The sequence below is a fragment of the Nyctereutes procyonoides genome, unplaced genomic scaffold, assembly GCF_905146905.1.
Source record: "Nyctereutes procyonoides isolate TBG_1078 unplaced genomic scaffold, NYPRO_anot_genome, whole genome shotgun sequence".
In the NCBI taxonomy this organism is placed as follows: domain Eukaryota; kingdom Metazoa; phylum Chordata; class Mammalia; order Carnivora; family Canidae; genus Nyctereutes; species Nyctereutes procyonoides.
In genome coordinates this window covers 34,478,454-34,503,721 of record NW_026575146.1, presented here as the reverse complement: position 1 = coordinate 34,503,721, position 25,268 = coordinate 34,478,454, and the positions used below count along the sequence as shown (strand labels likewise).

At 50.6% G+C, this 25,268-nt stretch overlaps 1 protein-coding gene across 2 annotated transcripts in view; it reads left to right on the top strand.

The window, feature by feature from the left end:
• The first annotated feature begins 432 nt into the window (after positions 1 to 432).
• Positions 433 to 25,268, top strand: part of ARHGAP18 (Rho GTPase activating protein 18) — a 120,146-nt gene continuing 95,310 nt past the window's right edge. Inside the window, exon 1 of one of the 2 annotated variants that reach the window (XM_055310765.1) lies at positions 433 to 649. In XM_055310765.1, the coding sequence (XP_055166740.1) occupies positions 537 to 649 (113 nt within the window). In that variant the 5' untranslated portion in view covers positions 433 to 536. The remainder of the gene's footprint in view (positions 650 to 25,268) is intronic. The other variant, XM_055310766.1, reaches the window with a different exon arrangement.

The window sequence follows — 25,268 nt, the reverse complement described above, 5'->3', positions numbered from 1 at the left end:
CCGCCCCTCCCCAGCCTCCGCGGCCGCAGCCCCGCCCCCGCCTCGAGGCCCCGCCCCTCCTGTGCTTCCGCGGCCGCAGCCCGGCCGTCCGCGTAGGAGGCCCCGCCCCCGTTGCGAGGCCCCGCCCCTCCTGCGCCTCCGCGGCCGCAGTCCCGCCCCCGCCGCGAGGCCCCGCCCCTCCTGTGCTTCCGCGGCCGCAGCCCGGCCGTCCGCGTAGGAGGCCCCGCCCCCGCCGCGAGGCCCCGCCCCTCCTGTGCTTCCGCGGCCGCAGCCCCGCCGTCCGCGTAGGAGGCCCCGCCCCCGTCGCGAGGCCCCGCCCCTCCTGCGCCTCCGCGGCCGCAGTCCCGCCCCCGCCGCGAGGCCCCGCCCCTCCTCTGCCTCCCCGGTCGCAGCCCCGCCCCCGCCACGAGGCCCCGCCCCCCGCGCCTCCGCGGCCGGGGGAGGAGGAGCCGGCCGCTGCCGGGGAGCCGAGCGCCGGGGCAGCTTCATTCCCTTCTCCCCTGCGGGCTCGCAGAAGTTATGCCCCTTCTGTCGCCATGAGCTGGCTGTCCAGTTCCCAGGGAGTGGTCCTAACGGCCTATCACCCCAGCGGCAAGGACCAGGCCGTGGGGGGGCCGCGCGGCAAGGGGCGGGAGGAGGCCACGTCCAGGTAAGCCCTGGCCCCGCAGCCCGAGCGCAAAGCCAAGCCTCCGACCTGCTGCGGGAGGAACGGGGGCGGGGGAGCCGGTGCGGGGCACGCGGAGGGCACCGCGGCGGCCGGGGCTGCTCTGGCCCGGGTGGCGACCGCTGCAGGTGGCCGGGAGCCGCGGGGCTCGGGCTCGGCAGGTGCGTGTGCAGGTGCGTGTGCAGGTGCGTGTGCGAGGCCGGAAGGTCGGCGGGCTGTAGGGGAGACGCTCCCTCCGGGCCGGGCCGGCCGGCGAGGGACGTGCCCTTGGCCTCGCGGGGAGCAGGCTTCGGGGCAGCAAGCCCAGGACCCCGGCGGTGGACGCGCTCGCACGGCCCCGCGCCCCGGGTTCAAGCTCGCAGTCAGGCTGGAGCGCGGGGCGTTTGGCGCTCACCCCTTGCAGGCGGACGGGGCACGTGTGCTGCGGGCCGCTCAGGCTGCAAGTCGGCCTGTTTTTGCGTGTACTGCTTGTTTTTTTTTTTTTTTTCTCCTTTTTCACTTCTTAATGACCTTTTTTACTAAGCTGAACCTTCTTGCCTCCGGTGTTAGATATACATTGCAAATGTTGCCTTAGAAGCCTGCAAAAAGCCAGTGTTTGCCCTGAGACTCTGCATGACCTAAATTAGTTATCAGTAAGCATATTTCCTCCTTGATGTTTAATGGGATAATAAAACCTCCTTTGTTCTTATATGACTTATGCTTATGCCTAAAGCTGACATAATGCCTTCTTTCATCGGTTTTTAAGATCCTCCACCGTGGGGGAGGGGAATTTAAAAATAAAAAAGAAAATCAGAGGAAGGGCTATAGCTCTCTGTGAGACTCTCAGGCTGACCAGAACTCTTCCTTAGCCACCGCTGTGTGTAGTCCCTTGGATGAATTCATTTCCAGAGATAAAAGGGGAATTGCTACTTGTGCTTTAGACGTGTTGCTCTTTTAAGTATTTTCTGTGCGGAATCATGAAGCGTTTTTTTGTTTTTTTTTTTTCTGTAGCTCACTAATGCGTTAATGACGTTTGAGCAGTCAGCAGCCTGTTACACCAGCCTCACGTCATTCCCCATCGTGGAGTCCACATCAGAGTCAAAATTGCCAGAATTATGCAAACCCAGTCCGTTCTTTACGCGACTTTCCTCTGGAGGGGCCTGGGGATCTGAGCTGAAAATTGGATCTTGCTTGTGAGCGTGGAGAGAACGTTAGGGACATAGAATCCAAACCTCTCCTTCTCCCCTTGAGTCCTCAAACCCCAGAAATTATTAGGGCGCTGCAAGGCCTGTGGTGATAAGCCTGTGCTAGGCGGCTGCATATTCAGTTCTGGACGCTTGATCCCTGTATTTGCAGATTTGCAGCCTGTTGCTGGTGGCCTGCACCTGAGTGGGTTGAGAGCACAAAAGAGGACAGAAGGACAGATCACCCCCAGTCTATGCTAGAGTAGAATCAAGAGGTGCTAAGGCAGCAGGGCGGCAGCTGACCATGCGGTGGGTGCTCTCCCTGCGGCCACAGCACCAGGTCTGTTTCCGCCTGCTTTCCCTGCTGGCTGCCATGTTGCTTGTCCACAGTGGCCCCAAATTCCTACCACTGATTTAGAGTGCTAGGGACTTTTTTTTTTTTTTCTTTTGTAGGCTCCATGGCCAATGTAGGGCTCGAACTCATGACCCTGAAATCCAGAGTTGCTTGCTCTACTGACTGAGCCAGCCAGGCACCCTGGAGCAGTCCTTTGTATTGGCTGGAGAAGATGGGAATCCTGCTTTTGAGGGCTGGTCGAAAAGGCAGGAAACAGGGAGAAGGAACAGTCCCTAATGTTTTTTTTTTTTTTTTTTTTTTTAAATTTTACTTATTTATTCAGGAGAGACACAGAGAGAGAGGCAGAGACACAGGCAGAGGGGGAAGCAGGCTCCCTGCAGGGAGCCCGATGTGGGACTGGATCCCAGGTCTCCAGGATCACACCCTGGGCTGAAGGCAGGCATTAAACCACTGAGCCACCCCAGGGATCCCCCCTAATGGCTTTTTCACTTAGTGTTATTTTGGGAGGGACCCTCTTTTGCCTGGAAGGATTGAGATACTACTACAAGGGGCTAGGAGGGGGTTGGATGGAGGGAGGAGGGATTCGAGGGTGGAATGGGGTCTGGAGGGACCCCCTCAAGACGGGGGAACTGAGTGCACGGGGCCTTCACTCTGCTGGATTGGTTGCCTGGTGCTTTAAGCACAGGGAGGCTGCTCTGAGGTGTAAGGTTGACGGCTATTTGGCTATTTTAAAAAGCTCTTCAAATGCAAACCAAACCAAAACAAACAAAGCTCAAAAAGAGGCAGAGTTAGACTGTTCTCTCCCACCCATTGAGCAGTTGGTGGAGGGAGCACAGAAGTCTAACCTTGCTTATTTCAAGATTATGTCTTTTCCAAATAATGTGCACTTTGAACTCTTTAGTCAAATGTTTGGTTCAATAAGATGAACTCCTACATGTCATTTGAAAAGCATAAAGGGCTATGTATAGGATTTAGGGTATTTATGGATCCTGCTTGATTTTAGCTTTGCCCGAGTCCTCTTTTGCTTTTATTTTGGTCTTTGGAGAAGCTGGGGTAGTAGGGAATTAATATTTTCGCAAGTAATCTGTTGGTCTAGAATTCCTTCCATTCCATTCCATTATCCCTCTTTATCTGGACCTTCACTGGATGACTGATTAAGGAATTCCTCCTCCTCCTCCTCCTCCTCCTCCTCCTCCTCCTTCTCCTCCTTCTCCTCCCTCCTCCTTCTCCTCCCTCCTCCTCCTCCTCCTCCTGGTTAGAGCCTCTCAAATATTTAGAGTCCTGTTTTCATTTTTTCGTCCTATTTCTTCCTTAAAACATTAAGATTTGAAGAAATATGCTAACATTAGTTGTTCTGACTTACCCACAGTCAGATATTTCCAAAGGAAACCACTTTTTATGACTAGCTATATTTATGAGTATTTACTTGTTAATTTTCAAGCAGGCTTCTTACTGTTTGCTTTTTAGCAAAGCAGCTTTTCAAAGAATACTGCAGTTTGTCCATTTTTACTCTTTGACTTTTTACGAAAAACTTATTTTTGCTTCATATCCATTTTTGTCAATAATTGATAAATATGTATGTTAATCACGGTGACATAGGCTCTGAAATTCTCTGTTCAGGGGCTGAGCTGCCTGGGTCCACATCCCAGCTCTCCCGCTCATGAGCAGTGTGGCCCTGGAGGGTTTGTTTAACCACCTGCTTGACATGGAGCTTGATCCTGCCGGCTTCACTGGGGGGATTAAGTGGGCTGTCCCCTGTGAATCCCACCGAGCAGTGTCTGCTTTGTAGCTGCTGCTACTCACTGTAACATGAGGTCAAGCACTTACTGAGCTTTGCAGCATAGGAAGTGTTCTTTCTCATTTTAGAAGCATTTTCATAAATATCACTTCATCATGTGTTAAAACATGGGTGCGATTTGTGGGCTTAACTCAAATTGGTGTAACTGAAAATTAACCATAATGTAAAAGTTCAGGCCTTTGACATTTGAAAAGACCTTGGGGTGTCCTTTTGACCCACAGCAATATTTAGAATTTGAACCAGTGGCAGCTGCTTTTAGAGAACCTGCCTTGGGGCACCCAGGGGCCCCGGGGAGGTCTGTAAGCACTGCCTTTTATGGCAAGATGGGATGTGGGTGGATCTTCCTCGCAGCTGGACTCCTTGCTGTCCCAAATGTCCCTCTTCCTCCTTTAAGAACTACTTACTGCCAGCTGTGCCAAATGCAAGGGGGTAGCCATCTTCATAAGCTTTGTTTAATTCTAGACTTTTTCAAATCCTGCCCATTTTTCTTGGTTCTATATAATCCCGTCGTAAGCATAACCGTTTGGTCACTCAGTCGTTCCTTGTGTATTCACTAAGCTCTTGATGTGTGTCTGGCAGTTGTCCAGGAGTTGGGGTTGTAATGGGGGAAAAACCAGCAAACTGCATATGGGGGCAGTGGTTGGGGGGGGGGGTCACAGAGTAGAAAGTGGAGGCCTGAGCAGGTGAGCTTGGCAGGTCTCTCGGGACAAGAGTTAGGGGAAGAGCTGTCAAGGCAGAGCTGGGTAGGGAGCATGGAAGCCCTCAGTTTAGAGTAAGCCCTAGAGCCAGCACCCCGGGGAGCCAGGGGCCCTGCTTGGTAGGGGTGGTTGCGAGTAAGTGGCTCAGAGGACGAGAAAACTAGACGGGATGGGTAGATAGATCGGATGGTTTTGTAGCCCACTCGATGAATTTAATTTTTTTTTTAGAGATTTTATTTATTGATTCATGAGAGACCCAGAGAGAGAGGCGGAGACACAGGCAGAGGGAGAAGCAGGCTCCACGCAGGGAGCCCGACGTGGGACTGGATCCCGGGACCCCGGGGTCACGCCCTGACCCCAAGGCAGACGCTCAACCACTGAGCCCCCCGGGGCCCCTTGACAAATTTAATTTTTGCACGAAGTGAGATGGGAAGCCAGCGGCTGGGGAGGATCTTGAACACTGGAGGAACAAGGCATGTTTTGGTTTCAAGGAGTGTCTCCGGCTGTTGTGTAGGTTGTAGACCGTAGTCCTTGCAAGGGTAGGGTGATGGTGGCTTTGGCGCTTTGGCCAGAGTTTCAGTTGTTTGTGCGGGTGGTGGGTGCTGAAGTATTCTGAATACTGGATTTCCTGATGGTTTTAGCGTTTGAGCCAATGGGAATAAAGATTGTTGCAAGGTTTGGCCTATGTAGCTCCATTTTATTTCACTGGGGAAGGCTTCCAGAGTGAAAGGAGGATGGGCTGGCTAAGATCTGAAGCTGAATTTTGTACCAACCACTCATAAATGTCTTTTTCAAAGAAACGTTGAGGGAAGGACGTGGTTATCTTTCTTGATGAGTTCAGAGTTTTTCCGTGAATACACAGCTTTTAAAAAAAAAACAAACTACATATTATATTGTGAATAGAATTTTTTCCCTCCGAATTTGTGTATTATGTGAAATTGTGTATTGTTTGGTGAAGAAAAGGATGGTCAAGTGTTTTTATAGTGTAGTTATGTAGTAAAGCGAAGTAACATTTCTTTATACTTTTCCCAACCCTTGCTTTTAAGGCATTCCAAATGCATTTTTAACCTGACCATATGGATAACTGCTTCTAGATCAATCTAGTTCTCCATTTCATGGCGTAAGAGCACTTGCTGAAAACTTCGTTACTGTGTAGTTTAGAAGCCTTATCCATAATTTTCTCTTGAATCTTTGGAAGACGCACCCATTATTCCAACTGGGTGGGTCTCACCTTTTTTTAGAGTTATGTGATATTTGTCTTTTAACTGCCCTCATCTGTGAAGTTTGTGATTTCTGTGGGTTGTTTATTTTATTTATTTTTTAAAGATTTTATTTATTTATTCATGAGAGACACCCACAGAGAGAGGCAGAGACACAGGCAGAGGGAGAAGCAGGCTCCTTGCAGGGAGCCCGATGCTGCTAGACTCGAACCCAGGACCCAGGATCATGCCCTGGGCTGAAGGCAGATGCTAAACCGCTGGGCCACCCGAGCACCCCCTCTGTGGCTGTTTAAAGTTCTCTTTGGGATCCCTGGGTGGCGCAGCGGTTTGGCGCCTGCCTTTGGCCCAGGGCGCGATCCTGGAGACCCGGGATCGAGTCCCACGTCGGGCTCCCGGTGCATGGAGCCTGCTTCTCCCTCTGCCTGTGTCTCTGCCCTCTCTCTCTCTCTCTCTGTGACTATCATAAATAAATAAATAAATAAATAAATAAATAAATAAATAAATAAATAAATAAATAAAAATTTAAAGTTCTCTTCATGGGACTTGTACTAGGTTTATGCCTTTCTAATATGAGGATTTATAAATCTCAAGAACTGCTCCACCAACCACTTGCAAAACAAGAACAGCAACAACAAAAAAAAAAACAAAAATCCAAAACCCTGCCAAAAACCTTTGATTTTCCGTGGTCCATCTATTTCACTGTCAACAGCAACATCTATCTTATGTTCTTGGGGCGCCTGGGGGGACTCAGTTAAGCGTCCAACTGTGTTTCAGCTCAGGTCATGATCTCAGGGTCCGGGGATTGAGCCCCTCCGAGGCTCTCGGCACGGAGTCTGCGTGTCCCTCTCCCTCTGCTCCCCCCTCGCTCCTTCTCTCTCTCTCTCTCCCCCAAATAAATCTTAAAAAAGAAATAAGAGCTCATCTTCTCTTTATGTGTTAAGTCCCTGGTCTCTGTCATGCTTTAGAAGTGTCGCCCCACAGTGAACTCACAAACAGGAAGCCTCTGTTGCACTTGGTGACCACCTGCGTGCCAGGCTTCGTGCCAGGCTTTGGTGGCTTTTCTCGGTTGGGCCCGGAAGGAGCTCTGGCCCTGTGTTCGAGAGGTGAGGCTGCGCGTGCCCTCGGGGGGTGCCCTGTGCCCCAGGACGTGAGCTTGTGCCATCTCACTTGGTCCCTGCCCTGCTGTCCCCCCCCGCCTCTGCCCAGGGGTCCTGAGAGGCCCTTCCTCCGGGCGCCCTGGTGGGGCGGTGGGGGGCGGGGGTCACCAGCACCCTGGTCTCGGCGCCGGGCCGGTGGGATGGCAGGCGGCCCCCAGCTGTCCGGGGCTGCCCGTGGAGGTCTCGTGGGCACTGAGAGTACTGAGGTCTGCGGCCTTGCTCCTCCTGCCCGAGGGCGTGGGTCGCAGGGAGCGTGGGCTGCCGCGGGGGGTGGGGGGCTGCCTGGGGACCTGCAAGCCGGCCAGGGTGGGCCTGCTTGCTACACATGGACAGGATCCGTGGGGCCCGCTGTGGCCGGTGCATCTGGAGGCCCCTCCAGGGACATTGGCGAACAGCGGGGCGCGGCCCCTCCTCTTCCCTCCCGGCGGCCAGCATGACCCCAGCGTCCTGTGGCTTTGTGGGCGCCTCCTGGTGCGGGCCCAGCCTTGCGGGACTAACGGGCCGTGGGCCTGCGTGGACCCTGGAGCCTCCGGGCCGCTCCCTCCTGAGGCGGCCTGGCTCGGGCCACCGGGCAGGTAAGGCCCGGGCAGGTAAGCGCGTTACTATGAATCCCCCGAGGGTTACTCCCCCCCCCCACATCTCCCCCATTAGAAGGGGCGCACGCGACTTTGTGGATTACTTTGCATTTTACTTCTTTTACTGTGAAGTAGAGTGTGAGTTCCTTGGAGTTGGAGACCCTGGCGGGGCTTTTTTTGTTGTTGTTGTTTTGTCCCTGTACACCTGGGCGTGTGCAGAGTGCCTCAGGCGGGTAATAACAGTTTTACTGAATGAGGGTGAGCGAATAAAGTCTAGTGATGACACACGCAGACTTTGGAGCTACAGGGTCTGGGCACAATCCCGCTCTCGTTTAATAGCTGAGAGACCTTGGGCAAGTTGCTAAATGTCATAGGGCCTCAGTTTTTTTTTTTCTTTCGGCAAACTGGAAGAAACAATAGCTAACTCAAGAGTTGTTAGGAGGATTGAATGAGTTAATATATGTGAGGTACTTAGAAGAGTGCTTTGAATTGTGTAAAAACACAACAGTTTTTCTATGATGATGTAGGGCAGTCAGAGGCGATGATTACCTATTGGTGAATTAATTGGGAAATACTCTTAGCATTTTGGACAATGATTTGTGAATGACTCAGGGAAAAGAATGTTTGCTTTCTTTTTTTTTTTTTTAAGATTTTACTTATTTATTCATGAGAGACACACACAGAGAGAGAGAGAGAGAGAGAGAGAGAGAGAGGCAGAGACACAGGCAGGGGGAGAAGCAGGCTCCATACAGGGAGCCCGTCGTGGGGCTCAATCCCTGGACCCCGGGGTCACGGCCTGAGCTGAAGGCAGATGCTCAACCACTGAGCCACCCAGGCACCCCAGAATATTTGCTTTGAGAGGCATTATAACTTCTTGATTTTAAAAATAATTGTGAAAAATAAAATAAAATGAATAAGTTATAAAAATAGCTCAGATTATATTTATTTTAATAACTGCTAAGACTACAAAAGTATCTTTTTTTTTTTTTTTTTACAAAAAGCATCTTAAGGGTCTAAAGGTATTGAACCCTTGTGAGGCTCAGGTGACTGTTTTGAGTGTTTTTTTTTTTTTATAGTTTGGGCAGATGTACATTTCCAAATCATTTGTTATTCTTAATGTATGAAATCATCTGACACGGAACAAGGAAGATTTATTGGTTCATGTTCCTCAGAGAGCAAATTGAGCTCCCATTATTTGCATGCTTGCAGGTAAATGTACTGCCGTGTTACTATTAACTAAAGCAAAGTATTTGAGTGAAGAATACTTTTTACTTTGTTCCCCCTTAAAATGTATGTATGTGCTTTATGAACAACTGTTGATTCCGTAACTAAGAAATGGTGGGGCACCAAGTGGCCCCGTTGGTTAAGCACCTGACTCTTGGTTTCGGCTCTGGTCATGATCTCAGGGCGGTGAGATCCAGCCCCGCGTGGGATTCCACACTGAGCGCGGAGTCTGCTTGAGTTTCTGTCTCCACCTGCCTCTGTCCCTCTATACCCTATGTGCACGCTCTCTATCTGAACTAATAAACCTTAAAAAAAGAAAAGAAAAGAAGTCTTATTCCATGGAGCATAACTCTCGAAGGTGTGATATTATCCATGGCACATATCTGGGGATGTGATCCCCACCCCCAGCCCCGTCCATTGCTGCTTCCATTTAGCACGCACATTCACATTTGAAAGCCGTACTGCTGATTTTTCTCTTCATCTGTATGGCACATAATAATGCCTTTACTTTAAATGCCTCCTGGGCCCTGGGGCCTAGGCCAGAAACTCTGTCCGCATCCTCTAGGCAGGTCTCCACTCTCTCCAGTTGCCAAGAGCTCTGCAGCTCCTGCTTACAAAAGGCTCAGAAGAGCAGGCCGGTTTGCCTCCACCTCTAAGAGCCTGGGGCCTTTTTGGTAGAAGTAGAAGTAGTGGAGGAAGAAACGAGGTGGTGAGCTGGCAGGAGGGGAGGGTGGCTGCCCGTTAGAAGGGCAGAAGCTGTTCTCCGTGGGGAAGACTGTAGCCTAGATGATGTTTAAATTTTGCAGGGCTGCAGGTCCTCCAGTTATGCCACGTGACGCTTCAGGAGACTACCCTTCGCCAGCCTCACAACTCAAACGCTGCTTGTGTGTCGCCCCGTTGCCATGGGGAAGCGTGCTCTGAGCTCCCCGCAGCAGGTTCCTGGATGCGTGTTTCAAACCCAGTGAAATCTTCAACCAAGTTGGAGGTTACCGTTCGGTGTTTCCCTGTGGTCTCTCAGGACTGTCCTGCGGTGAGAAGCGAAGGCCGCTGCCTTTGCGGGTCTCTCTTTCTGCCTGTAGTTTCCCCTCCCCGGAGCGCAGGCTGCACAGCCCCCCAGCAGGACTTCCCCCCACTAGGGATGTGCATGAGTTCACGTCCCTCAGTCCCTCATTTATTTTGAGGAGTGAGGAAGGTGGAAACTGAACCATGCTCCTGTGATGGTGGTTGAATCACATGAGAAGAAAATGTGATTAAGGGGAAATGGTTCAGCATCATGCGGCTATGAAACCGGAACTGTCTGGAGGGATATTGGATCCCCGTTAACCAGTATGTTTTGGTTGGGGTGGTTTGGCTGTAGAGATCTGGATGGTTTCTGAACGCTACTCTCTATCAGATAGCATCCTCATTTTGAGGAAGATCATAGGAATGATATTGGTAGGCAGCATAAAATGGAAATCTTACCTAGAAAGATTCGGGTAACTTAGAAAGCCATTAGGATATGCTAATATGGAATACCTATCTGAAATTTTAAATTACTTAAAAAATTTTAATATGTATTTTAACTAAACCTGGAAGGTCTTTTTTTGGGTGTAAATGATAAGCCTTGAATACAATAGGTGTAAGAATTCCTGCTCTGAGGGAACTTAAAATGTAATTCAAGTGGATTCTGAAATAATTTTTTTTTTCAGTATCCTATTTAGACAGTCCTGGCACAAGGTATAAAACTTTAAAATAATGTATTGTTGAATAATTGAAATTTGGTTTGAGTAAGAAAAGGTAAGTTGGCATCTGAAAGTTGAAAGGAACTTTGGCTATTTATAGGTGGTCTAGAAACATGTAACTCGATCAACTTATTTCATAATTAATGTTTTTACTAGAGTTACTGAGTGTGTGTCTGTTCTTTCCCTCTGATCCAAATAATACAGCCAAACGTGCAGTCTGTCATCTGATAGAAGTTGTTTGGGTCAATGTAGAAGTAAATTTATATGGTGTTTAATTTTTTGAAACCAATCACTGTTAGTTTTTTAAATTTATTATTGAAAAGGGATATATATATATATATATATATATATATGTATTTTTCATATTTGCAGACTAAAAATCTTTTGAATCCCAGCATTTTGGGTCATTCTGTATTATTAGAGTATAATCGCACATATCATCGCACTGGATGTATTTAGGTAATTCTGTAAATGTTAATCCTTTGCTCTGGATTATTTATTTATTTGCTCTGCACTTTTTAGATTAAGGTTTATATACTCAAGAATCAGTAGGGGGGGGGACCTGGGTGGCTCAGCTGGTTAAATGTCCGGCTCTTGATTTTGGCCCAGGTCATGATCTCAGGGTTGTAGGATTGAACCCCTAGTCAGGCTCTGTGCTCAGCTTGGAGTCTGCTTATCCCTCTCTCCCTGCCCAATCAATCCATCCATCAATCAATCAAATCTTATCTTAAAAAAAAAAAAAGAACCAATAGAGGGATCGCAGGCTGTATAACAACTGAAGGAAGTAGATGCCTGGAAAACGCAGGCCTCAGAAAAATGTGAGTTTTGGTAGAAAATTTAACTAGAATTAAAAAAATTCTGAGCCCCCCCCAAATCCTGCCTACAGGTTGGCTCTGACTCCGGCACCACTGGTTTGTGACCTCTGTCCTAAAGATCCAAGTGGTTGCTTCAGTTGCCTGGTACTCTGTAGTAGACCACCCCAAAATTTAGTGGCTTAAAATAGTAGTTTTCTATCATGATTCTAGAGCACCAGAATCCAGTTCTTTCTTGGGGTCTGTCAAGCAGGATGGGCTGAGGGTGGGATCACCAGAGGCTTCTTCACATTCAGATCTGGCACCTGGGCTGCTGGGTCATTTCTTTTCGGGCAGCGTCTCCATGTGAGTAGCATGGGCTTTCTCTCCTGGCGTAGCAGTAGCAGGACGGTGGGACTTCCTACGCCCTGGCTGGCTCACCCAGAGTGAGCATGGCAAGAAGTGAAGGTGCAACCTGCCAGGCTTCTTGGGGTTTAGTCTCAGAAACTACCCAGTGCCACGTGGCCTCATTCTATTGACCAGTTAATCCCAGGCCAGAGCAGTTTTAAGAGCATGGAAGAGCAAGTTTCCCCTCTTAGACGGAGAATGGCTTGTGCCCAGGGAGCCATGACCACGCTGGTACCATTCCCTGCCTCTTCGGCTATAGAAATCTCTGTTCCCTGGAGCTTGGCTTTAAAATTCTCCACTAGTATATACAATCCTGTGTGTATTTATCCGCCTGCCTTGCTTTGTTGGGTAAGCTTACTTTAGAGAATTTTTTTTTTTTATTTACTTATGATAGTCACAGAGAGAGAGAGAGAGAGAGAGGCAGAGACACAGGCAGGGGGAGAAGCAGGCTCCATGCACCGGGAGCCCGATGTGGGATTCGATCCTGGGTCTCCAGGATTGTGCCCTGGGCCAAAGGCAGGCGCCAAACTGCTGCGCCACCCAGGGATCCCTAGAGAATTTTTTATATTCGTAGACTGTGAATGCCTTAAGTAGGGACTTAATTTTTTTTTTTTTTTTTTGTAGGGACAATTTTTCTTTGTATTAGCACTAGATGGATTCCGTGCCCTGTGTATGATAGGACTTGACAGCTATCGATATTTTGGAAGGGTTAGATTTTATTGTGTGCAGGACAGTTTATTATATAGCCTTTCCTTTCCTTCCATCAAAAAAAGAAAGAAAAGACTTGATTCTCGAAAATGATCTTCCAAAAAAGATTTGAATTTGATTTTAGGCACAAGTGAGTTTGAATTTGAGAAGTAGAGTGCTGGGAAATGAGCTACTCCTCGCGGAAGACACACGCCCGCCCTCCTGTGGCGCCAAAGTTGCCAAAGGCCTGTGTTTGTTTACACCCAGTGCTATTTTCCTCCAAGGGGCTGTCGGGCACAGACGTAGGGTTTTGGAGTCCGTAATATTTTTGAGCACATAGTGCATATGGAAATCATCCCAGAGGCCACATAGAAATTAATTGCTAGCGTTAGAGCCACTGGTTTTTCCTACTCCCAGCACATTAGTTCCATTTAGCCGTCCAGCAGCTCCCATCACTGAGCCTTAACGTGACCGAAACAGTATCACTGCAGGATTTCCTTCCCTCTTTAGACACTTTTGCTTTACTGATGTATTACTAACCCCCCCTTGGCCTCTTTCCACACTTTCTTCAAAGCAAGGTGGAAGGTAAAGTGGCTAGGACACCCTCTGAACTCAGGGGGTGGAGTGCGTTTCTCTCAAGGAAAAAATTTTTTTAAGCAGTACTTTCAGATTAGATTATGTTTATTTCTTTAAAAATACTTCGTATCCCCAGCTTAGGGCGGCCACCATTTCTGGGAGAACCTATTGCGTAAATTCAAATTATTTGTCTATAGAAACGATGGTAATGGCCTATGTGTCAGATCACGGAATTCCTAAGATCCTAGGGCCCTTTGGAGAAATTCACCCGATTTCCCGTCCCTATGCTGTGGATTGAAATGGTATCCTCTCCATTTCTCAGGCTAAAGAAAGAGACTAATCCCCTTTTAGCTTAGTTTGCAGCTTGGGACTTGAAAGCAGAGTCCATGTTAGGTGTCCTTCAAATGAAAAGCCTATTCTAATAGCTTTTTACACGTTTCACTGGAGACTAATACTTTGTTAATCTGCTTAAAGCAAAATTTCTTCAATAAATAAGCCAAAGCGTTAGGTCTCTGTTTCTGAAATTGCGTGTGGAATACTGACACTAGGTGTTCTGTGTAGAAAGGGTTTGCGGAGGGGCCCCGGGGTGGCTCAGCCAGTCGAGCATCCGGCTCTCGGTTCCGTCTCAGGCTGGGATCCCGGGTTGTGGATTGAGCCCCGGGTCGGGCTGTGCCCTGGGTCGGGGTCGGGGTGGGGGGCTGCTAGGATTGTCTCTCTCCTCTTCGCTTTCCCTCTGCCCGGCCGCCCACTCATGCTCTCTCTCTAAATACGAAAATCTTAAAAATAAGGGTTTGTGGCAATAATATTTTGGCATAAGCAGAGTTTACCATAGGGGGTCTTGTAGCATATAATATCTAAGCGTGCATTATGAATTCCTGAAAAGTTTTTAGCAAGAAGTATATTCCAAATTTATTCGACCTAGAAGCTCTTTTGCACAACACTTATTACCAGTGTTCAGGGATCATAATTTGTGAAGTTGCAAAATACTGCTACCTCTTTATATGTAGAAAAATGTTAAAAATTGTATATTTTGGAATTAGCAATATGAAATAATTTTTTTCATTTTTCATTTTTTAAGTAGGCTCCACACCCAGCAAGGAACCCAGTGCAAGGGCTTAAACTCATGACCCCAAGATCAAGAGTCTGACACTTAACCAACTGAGCCCCTGGAACCAGGAATATATTTTGGGCTTTTTTGTAGGAGAAGTACAATTCTTTAAATCACCCTTCTTCTATGGCCACAGTTCATTTTACCAACACAGTTAATATCCTCTAGAATCTCTCCTTGGTGAAGATGTTTCCATAGTAAGAATGTTCTTTGTGTTTTCTTTTTTTTAGGATTTCATTCATTCATTCATTCATTCATTCATTCATTCATTCATTCATTTATGAGAGACAGAGAGACAGAGACAAAGACACAGGCAGAGGGAGAGGCAGGATCCATGCAGGGAGCCGGACGTGAGACTCGATCCCGGGTCTCCAGGATCATGCCCTGGGCCGAAGGCGGTGCTAAACCGCTGAGCCACCCGGGCTGCCCTGTTCCTTGTGTTTTACTTAATACCCAAGCTACACAGAACTCAAGTGTTTTCATACACCACTTTTTAGTTTTTGTGTGTGTAGGGAATGTGTATACCTCCAAATCCAGGATGACATTTTAAACATAAACGTTGGGGGAGTATCTCGAGTTACATTTGTAGTATGGTGTGGACATCTTGAGAAACGTATCCAGCGTCACCCAAGATGATGGGTCCCCTGTCACTGCCTAGAAACGGCATCTAAACTTACTACTACTCCTTTGATCTTCGTTGCGCAGTGCTTTAAGCATTTTACGTTGAACACAATGGTTTGTTACTTATGTATTGGACTTTCACTGTGTGTTATGTTTTAGAAAACCAATTGAGGGTCTTGGATAGACCTCATATGTTGCTTTTTTCCATTCAGAATAGTGTGACAGTCGCGGTGTTTTCTTGCACAACATTGCATTTTCAGGTAAGGATGACTACCAGTGAGTTAGAGAGGCTGTCTTAATTCATGTGCTCCCCGCAGCATCCCAAGCAGTAGGTGGTATTAGCCCTCCCGTGTACACGTCGGAGATAAGGGCATGGAATGATAAAGGACCTTTCTTGAGCTCCTACAGCCCGTAAGTGGCGGGTAAGTGGGATTTGGACCCAGGCAGGCCGCCGTCGGGGTCTTCACCACTAGGCCACTCGTAGGAATTCCTTGTCTCCAACTTCTGTAAACTGAATGTGGTTTCTAGAAGGATATAGAGAGTAAGTTAAATTCCAGTAGAACACTTGATGAGTAGTTTGTGTGCGTATTTATGGTAAAGACTCGTTTCTTTTTGGTATTGAGATAAGGTGATGCCAATCGGGATTCAAAGCAATTACACTGGTGATAACATAGGTACTTTTTGGGGAGGTCATTTTCACTACTTTCAGGCCCTCAGATACCTCTTTACTGCAGCGGAGTAGTAAATAGTTCTACTAAATTCTTCCACTTAGTAAATCATTTTGTGTGGCCTTGAGGTGTCTCCTGGCATTTTGTGGTCAGCTATTCATGTAACTGGGGCAAATTAAATCACAGAGGAAAAGAAAAACAAATATTTATTGAGTCCTCTATGCGCAGAGCCTTTTAAAATGGAATTTGTTGAATCCTCATAAGGTGAGAATTATTATCCTTTTCTTAAAAATAATAATAAAAAAAAGAGACAGCTCTTGTACGTGGGTTAACGAACGAGTGTCTGGCTGGACAGCTTGTGTCCAGGCCAGGTGGGATGTGGAGCCGGGCCAGGGTCTTTCTGCTGGCGGGCCCAGAATAAAGGCAGCTCTGCTTTTTCTCCCTTCAAGGCATGGGTGTCCGAATGACAGCAAAGCCTCCGCTCATGGGAAGGATGAGACATGGCAGGCCTTGAGCTGGGTCTTTGCGAGCCGCATGGGGCATGGCGTGGAAGTGGTGGGGCCACAGGAGCTCGTGGGGAAGACGTGGTTCCTGGAGATAGAGGACAGAGACCCAGGAGGGGTGGGGGTTTCTTTTCTCTCTCTCCATCAGGAGGCGTTGACAAACTTGAGACCCTCTTCAGATGCATTGAGAATCTCCCGGAAACAGCAGGACACGGTGACAAGATAGGCCTTTAAAGCACCACCCCGCCGCCACCACCACCACCACCACTGTCTTTGCCACTAGGTGGTTGTGTTCTTCTGTAAAGGCCGAGTGATGCGTCTTTCCTTAGCCTTGGAAATAGGACAGTAAGACAGCCGTGAGTCTGTGGCCTGTAGGTCTTGCCCAGCGATCTAGATGGCCTCGGGGCCCTTTCTGTAGCCTGGGACCTCGCCGCTGAAATCCAAAGGAGCGTGCTCCTTAGCTGTGCAAGTGTGACATTCTCACAGCTGCTAAGAAACAACGCAAGGCCTTCAGATAGTTAAGGGGCTGCGAGGACATTAAAGCCTTGACCTCCCACAGACTCAAAAGCCTCAAAATAAAATGTCCTGTTTGGTGTCTCAAAAGCACTTTTGATTCAATTACGGAGGATATTTAAGACGGTGGTGACTGAGGGCTGGCTGGCCGGGGAGCATTTACTTGTACCTGTCTTTCTGCCATGGATAGTTTTCACAGCAAATAGGTTTTCTTAGTTTATGACTATTAACCAAGTGATCACCTCCCCACAGCCCTTTCTGGAGCTTCTCATTTGTAGGCAAAGTTGTTTGAAAGTCGACAGAAAGCTGAAGGTTTGGGGCTGCCTTATTTTTGGTCTTAGACCTAGACCTGTTTTATAAATAGCTGATGTCCGGGCCAAGGTGTCCCCGCATGACATGTTCCCATAAATGTCCCGCTGCCACAAGTTGCTAATCTATTTTATTTATTTTATTTTATTTTATTTTATTTTATTTTATTTTATTTTATTTTATTTTATTTTATTTTATTATTTTATTGTATTTTATTTTATTATTTAAAAAATTTTTTTTTTTTTTACAAGTTGCTAATCAGAGCAAAAACAGAGTTCTGTGTGCACCCAGAGAGCTCCCTGAGTGGGGAGCCGTCTAGGATGCCGTCCCTGTGTCACTTTACCAGGAGAGTTCCTTGAGGGCTGTCTGCCGGCGATCCTCTTCATCCACCTGTGTTCCGTGCCTTTTTACGCTCCGGGACATCGTATCCTTCCTTCTCTGCACCCAGGCAGGTGGTTCTCGTGGAGCAGCGTCCCCCACCTCCCGGTGGGCACAGCAAGTGCAGGGGCGCTCGGAAGGGAAGATGGGATCGTATGCTGCTGAGGAGCCCGGGCAGCTGAGTGGCCCCCAGGGGGGCCGCACCTTGGCCCCCGGGTCTCCTGCCTCCGGGAAGGGAGGAAGCAAGCACCCACTCTGTGGAGACTAGGACATTTCACGACGTGAAAACCAAACCAACGAAGCAGCTGAGGCGGCCCGGCCCTGCCCTGCCGTGGGGCCAGCGGCCCCGGGGGGCTCAGTCCAGGGCGGGCGGCTGGGCCCCGGGCTCCGGGGTCAAACACACAACTGTTGGCAGAGCCTGGAAGAGGGCGGCTGTGGAGGCCAGGGGCGCGGCGGGTCAGCCTCCGAGGTGGCTCCCTGCCCGGGAGCTCGGGGGGCCTCGGCGGTGGGTGTAGGCCTTACTGAGCCCGTGGCTGCAGGGACGCGTGGCCAGAGCTGGGCCACTGACGGGGACCAGGGACCTGAGCACAGATTATGGGTGGAGAGTAACCTCAGCCCACGGATGGGCTGCTTGCTGCCGTTTGGGAGCCAGTTTGTGCCCTTCCATTGGGCCTCCGGGGTACCTGGGCAGGGACGCATCTGAGCGTAGGTCCCTCTTTCATTCTTTTTTTTTTTTTTAAGATTTTATTTATTCATGAGAGACACAGACAGAGGGGCAGAGACACAGGCAGAGGGAGAAGCAGGCTCCATGCAGGGAGCCCGACGCGGAACCCGATCCCAGATCCCAGGACCATGACCTGAGCTGAAGGCAGGTGCCCAACCGCTGAGCCACCCAGGTGTCCCCCCTTTCATTCTTTAATTGGTAGCACTCACATGAAAGTGTCTCTTCCTGGATTTTGTCCCGGGCCCCCGGCCAGTGGGTCGCAAGCCGGGAGGAAGCCAGTTTTCACGTTTCCAGGCTCCCCGGGGAGCTACTGGGAGAGCGGGTTCCTCAGGAAGCACCGGCTTGTGGGGCGGTGGTGGGGCCCCCAGACCTGCCTCGGTGCAGAGGCTCCGTAAGGGGGTGCCCGGGCCTCGCACTGGCAGGGCCCAGCCACAGTCCGCGCAGCCCCTCGCCCACTGGGGAGGGGGGTGCTGCTGCGTCTGTGCTGCAGGGGCCCCCGGGGCCGCCCCCCGCCTTCCCCACCTCGTTTCCTCTAAGGGAACTAGAGTGACGCTGGAGAGCCCATGGATGCGGGGCTTTGTGTGGGGTGATGCCCCCACCTCATGTCCCCCATCAAAGGACAGCTCTCGCGGAGGGAGGCCACGTACGGTGGGGAGGGCAGAGTGACAGTCGCACTGTGCTGCTTGCACACCACTGGCATCTTTTTTTTTTTTTCCTATAACTCCAAAGTGGTTGGAGTCGGATTAAATGATGACAGCACTGAAGGGAATTTACAGTTTCGGACATTTTAAGAGGATGCCCAGATGCGGTGAGGCCCTATAAGATTGATCGGACCCCTGATGAATCTTCCACATTGTGGCCTGTATGAAATCACAGTAGGGGGCAGCCGGTGGCTCAGGGTTTAGCGCGGCCTGCAGCCCGGAGTGTGATCCTGGAGACCCGGGATCGAGTCCGGTGTCGGGCTCTCTGTATGATGCCTGCTTCTCCTTCTCCCTCTGCCTGTGTCTCTGCCTCTCTCTCTGTGTCTCTCGTGAATAAAAATATATAAAATCTTTAAAAAATATTTTTTAATCTTTTAAATGTTTCCCTCCCTTTCCGAGAGGACAGTAAATGCTGCACGTCCACCTGGTGCTGAACTGGAGATACGCATCCTTTTCTCCACGCATCTGGATTTTCTTCTTTTCTTTTTTTTTTTTAGATTTTATTTATTTATTCTTGAGAGAGAGAGAGAGAGAGAGGCAGAGACAGGGGCAGAGGGAGAAGCAGGCTCCATGCAGGGAGCCTGATGTGGGACTTGATCTGGAGTCTCCAGGATCATGCCCTGGGCTAAAGGCGGTGTTAAACCGCTGAGCCACCTGGGCTGCCTGCATCTGGATTTTCAAAGCGAATTGACATGGTTTAATGTTTTATTCGCGTGACATCTCAGATAAAAAGTAAACAAGGACATTATTAATGATTTGGAAAAAAATGAACCTTATCTACAGGTTCTAAAATTAGACTTGGCAGCAAACAATCAGCTGTTTGTTTACTTTCTGATTTGTCATCATGTTTTATTATATTTGAAACATGGATCATTGTCTATTTGGGGAATTTATGTGTTGTACGTAGGGATAGATGACTTGAGAGCAGGGTAAAAACCTCCCATTTTGGCACAAGCGACATCAGATACTTAGGACTTCTCTGTTGTAAGAATGTATCACCTTTGTTAGGAATATATGTCATAAGCATGCACTTAGCTCAGCAGGGGTTTTATTCGTTTTAATGGCATGTGCCACTTAAGGCACTGTACATATGGGGGATGAACATTTGTACTTTATGAATAAGTCATTCCGTTTATTTTCACTTATAATCTTTGTGCAAATCATGTTGTATACACACACTTACATATGGATTTACATGGGCAGGAAATTCGTCTTGACTTCTTGATGAATAAAATGTCACAAATGGATGGTTGAGCCAAAAGCAATCGTGTTTTCTGGTTATTAGCATTAGGTTCATAATTTAAATTTAGGTTTTTTGTTTGTTTCTTTGTTCAAAGTAAGCTCTCGGCCCAACGTAGGGCTTGAATTCAGGACCTCGAGATCAAGAGTCCCATACTCTACCAATGGAGCCAGACGGGTGCCCCAATTTATGTATTTATTTTATTTTTTATTTTTTTATATTTTTAAGATTTTATTTATTTTTTCATGAGACACACACACACACACACACACACACAGAGAGAGAGAGAGAGAGAGAGAGAGAGAGAGAGAAAGAGAGAGGAACAGACCCAGGCAGAGGGGGAAGCAGGCTCCGTGCAGGGAGCCCGATGTGGGACTCGATCCCGGGTCTCCAGGATCTTGCCCTGGGCTGAAGGCAGCGCTAAACTGCCGAGCCCCCCCCCCCCCCACGGGCTGCCTATTTTTTTATTTATTTGTTTTTAAAGATTTTATTTATTCATGAGAGACACGCAGAGAGAGAGAGAGAGAGAGAGAGAGAGAGAGAGAGAGAGAGGAACAGACCCAGGCAGAGGGAGAAGCAGGCTCCAGGCAGGGAGCCGATGCGAGACTCGATTCCGGGTTTCCAGGATCACACCTCGTGCTGAAGGCAGATGCTAAACCGCTGAGCCACCCAGGGATCCCCCAAAACAGAAATTAACTGGTCAAGTTTACTTAGATGGTCAAACCTCTGCTGGTTCCAGAATTCAGAATGGAAATTTGAAGGCTGGGATGCGGGGGGTGAGGGAGGTATGGCAAGAATCGTTTTTCTAGGGATTCTCTTTTCTCAAGTCCCCAGGAGAAGCAAACGGAAAAATATGTGATTTTTCCGAGGGACGAAAGGCCCCGAGAGATGTCTGTGTGTATGTGTGTGTGTGTGTGTGCTTTGCCCCCACACTTGCAGTGATTTCTGAAACTATTGCCAAAGGGACATCGTCTGCAAAATAATGTGCACGTGGATTATCCCTCCTGCATCTTTCCTTGAAGTCCTCTGGTGAAGTTTTAAAATACAAGAGCATCATCCTGCCCATTCCTGCTTCCTGGGGCAGCTCCCATCATTGGAGAGGAGAACCTTTGCCTTTCAGCTGCCAGATTTCTCCCTTTCAGGCCCGAGACAGATGAGTTCGTCCCCACGCTGCCAAAGAGGCCCGGCTGCGAGGTGGTTAGTAGTAGAAATTTAGCATCATCAGCCCCTCTGCTTCTGCTCGTTCAGTGAATCCCAGGCAAAGAAGAAAAGCAGAACATACATTTTTTGGATATTATAGAATTACTTGGAATCTGCCTCTTTTTGGTCTTCTGACATTGAGCTCCTCAAGGAGGTGGAAAGAAAAGAGAGATTTTTAGGGACACCCGGGGGGCTCAGCGGTTTAGCGCTGCCTTCAGCTCAGGGCGTGACCCTGGGGACCCAGGATCGAGTCCCGCGTCGGGCTCCCTGCAGGGAGCCTGCTTCTTCCTCTGCCTGTGTCTCTCCCTCTCTCTCTGGGTCTCATGGATAAATAAATAATATTAAAAAAAAAGAAAATAGAGATTTTTATATCAGAGAGTATTGAGATGTAGCGCACTTAGACGGACCCTGCTGACTCCCGGCCCCCAGTAGTGGCTACGTTTGTGCTTGGTCCCCAGGGCCCCAGCGTGTATGGGGGCGTCTTAGATGACCGGACGAACGATGCCGTCCTCCCTCCTTGAAGTGTGTTGAACCGGGGCTCCGTGCTCTGCCCTGTTCAGAGGTGAATGCCGTAAGGAATTTTCAGATTTCTACCGAGGAGGATGTGCAGTGCCGCGTCTCTGTGACGCAGGACACAAAGCCACAGTCGCTATGATGAGGTTAAAAAAAAAACAACCCTCAACCCCATTATGGGTATTTGCAGAGGAAGGACAGGTTACCTTCAAATAAGAGGATCAGAGCAAGTTTCAAGCGTCCTCTTGTTGGAGCAGTTTAGGGAGGGTTTGGTCTCGGGGGAGGAGGGTGATGCAGTCTGAGGAGAGGGAGGTCCGTGAAGGCCATGGGCAGGCTGCCCCGAGATGGGACAGGTGGGCGGGAAGAGGTAACCCAAGCCCTGCAGATGCTAGAAGAGCTCCCTGCCCCCCGCGCCCCTCAACTGCTCACATATACGTTGGAGAGAAGAGCCCGGACCAGGATGGACTCCCCGTCTCCCGGGGAGCTCGTGTGCATCATGGGGCAGCCGTGCTTCCTGAACATCTCCTGCCGCCTTCCCGCTAAGGGCTTTCTCCCTTTGTATCCTCAGGCCCGACCCCCTGTGCTTGCTCCTCTAAGCTTCCTGCCCCGCACTGTCCCCAGACCTTCAGGCTCCTGTGGTTCCCCGCGCATATGAATATCAAGTTTGATTTTCTCCTCTTAATTTCTGTGTCCTGTCACTTGTGATTCTGAGTCCAGCTGGAAGGACCGTTGGGTAGAGGAAGACCTTGGGGGGGGTGTGCGTTGCTGGAGGACGGTGATTCGGCTGGGGAGCAGGGTGTGGGCGGGAGGTGGGAGGGGAGGCTAGTTTGTGGCGACCTTCAAGCTCAGTGTTGGCTGAAGGATGGGGATTTCTCTCCATCAGTGTTCGCTCGTGACCTTCCTGCCTCTGAGAATGCCCAGGCTCAGGCTCCGTCATGATCCTGGGAGCTGCTGGCCGGGGCGGGGACCCTGGGGTTCAGAGAGGGAGCCCTGGGTTGTGAGACAGCAGGGTGTCAAATCCTGAACCCGTAGCTTCTCAGCTCTGTGACCTCGGACACGTTGCTGACCTCTCCGCCTCGGCCGTGGTACGAAGGTTAAACGAAGTAAAGCCAGAGCCCAGAGATGCACTGCCACAAGGGAAACATATCTGGTCCCCGCCGGGCTCCTGGGGCTGAGCCCCCCCCCCCATGGGTCCTCGCAGGAGTGTGCCTGGGAGCATCCATGAGCTGCAGCGAAGGGGATGAGCTGGGGTGGTCCACGGCAGGGGTGCCGCTCGCCAAGCTGGGTCCTCGGCGGCGCCCGCTGCCTTTCCCTTCCTGCGGGCCAGCCTGGGCGTCAGCGGTTCCCAGCGCAGGTGCACGGGTGCGCAGGTGGGTGGCCCTGCGGGGCCCCTCTCAGCGGACAGGTGGCGGGGCCCGGGGGGCTGGGGCTGCAGGGCCGGGGGCCCCACTGATTCCCTCAGGTGCACACTGCTTAATAGTATGGCGAGTCAGCTTGCGTGGGATTTGAGAGGTTGTCCACACGCCGGATCTTTGGGTGGAGGCGGTGCGGTGGCGCCCGGGGCCGGGAGCCTGGGGACGGGGCCGCCCACACCCCTTGCTATCGGGCTGCCATTCCATTTGAGGGGCTCAGGGATCAGCTAGGGTGGCGATGGTTGGGCCCGGGGGGTGGGGGGGAGTCAGAGGAGGTGGGAGGAAAAAGAGCAATAGCATATTAAGTGCCCACCCGTGCGATTTGCAGTCTTGGGTGGGGCTCAGGTGCGACTTTGGGGGTCGCTGAGGGTTTTCCAACACCTTCCCTCAGGGGGACAGGAACCCTGGCTGGCACGCATCCCAAGCCCCGCAGATGCACACTGACTCCGGCATGTTCCTGGTATCCTGGGGTTATGGGTGACCGCACTCTGTCTACAGTTGAGGAAACAGGCATGCAGAGTCAGAAACGCGCTCCAGGCAACACGCTCGGAAAACGGTAGCGCCGGGCTCTGAAGCCTGGCAGCCTGGCTCCCAGAGTCCGGGGCGGTGACGGCCGCTCCTGGTCGTGGTCATGCGTGGGACCAGCGTGGCGGGCTGTCCCCGTACCCGGTGCGCTTCGCTGCCGCCCTGGGGGCCTTACTGCCGGGACACTAGGTGTCCACGTCTTGTGTAGGTCTACCAGGGATTTCTCCAGATGGTGACAACAACTCTGTGGCTTAGGTTCTGGCGGCGGGGGCCGCCAGGTGGGCTGCGGGCTCTCGGCCTGTGCCTTGACGGCGGCCGCGGGACGGCCACCCTGCGTCCCCGGGACAGCGACCAGACGGCTGGCCGCGGCTCCCAGCTGGGCTGCGTGTCCGCGGCGTGGGCCCCCCGCCGCCCTGAGCTTCACCCCCACCCCAACCCCAACCCCACGAGTCTCAGGCCCGCACTTGGGTTTCGGGTGGCCCCCGCCCTCCATGGAGCCCGGCTGTCCCTGGCGCCCAGGTCTGCTGCCCGCGTCGCGCTCGGCCTCTAGACGCCCGCGCCCCCGCTGCGGCCTCGTGGGGACACGTGCCGCCACCCAAAACTGTCACACACGGAGCGAGTCTGGCGTCCCCAGCCCTGTACTTCCCTGCATTTCTGGGCTGGGGCGCCCTCCTCTCCCATCTGTTACTTGGTGTCTACTTGCTCTATAGGTTACACTTCTTTTATTTTTGTATTTTTTGTATTTTGTTTTGTTTTAAAGATTTGGTTGAGAGAGAGCGAGCGAGAAGGCGGGCGGGCAGGGGCGGGAGGGGGAATGTGGAGGCCGGAGGTGGGCGCGAGGTGTGGGCCCTGGTGGCTTAGGCCTAACCCAACACGGTCCCGCTCCTGGACGCGGTCGGGTGTCTTCGCTGAGCGGGGACACTTGGTTTCTCAATAAAAAACCAAACTGTTCTTTGGCAGAGAAGAAGTTTGCAGCTCTACGTTGATTCCCTCCACCCCAAAGTCATTTTTTTTTCCTGGTGCAAGTAAGTGTGGGAATAGACACTTTAAACCACAGGAAAGGAGACAGAGACGTAGCGGGGAGAGGAATAGGAGCCAATAGGACACAGTAGTAGTGCCCGAACCATGTCCTTGAACAAAAATATGTTATGATGACTGGTTTCCTTTGATAAAATGCTTCATGGGCACAAGTTTTTAAGAGCACGTTCCCTGTGTGTTTGTGCGGTGCCCCATTCCGTCCAGCTGCCTGTATGCACTTGTTCCTGGACGATCAGCCAGGAAGGTATTGGACATGCTGCGGTCTTTGTCCTTGAACCTCCGCAGCTCGTTAACGTGAGGCAGGCCCCGTACCCTCCGCACGTGACTGCTGCTCAGGTGACGGGTTGGCGGCATAGTCCTCCTCCTTTGCATCCCAAGGGTGTCAGCTTGATGTGTTACCCAAATACGCAAGAACTTGACCCCTTAACAGCAGCGTCCACCATCCGGGTGTCGATGGCCACCCACAGGTAGCGACCCCTGTCCAGGAGATTTCCTTCGCACCCTGTGTTGGCTGCGGATCTGGTTTGGTTCCTTTTGTGCCGCTGCTTGGTTCTGAGGCCTTGTCTGTGGCTCTGGGGACTGGGCCAGCAAGGGAGGTAGCCCAAGGCCACATGGAAATGAGGCAAGTGTGCTCCAGTGGTCACGTCCGTATTCTGACTTGGCAAAGAGAAACGGCACAGGTTGTCCTGTGTTCCAAAGCTGGCGTTATCTCGTCGGTGACCCCGGCGCGCCTTCATCCTTAGGCCAATGTCGTCCTTGCTTTGCCGCAACCAAAACT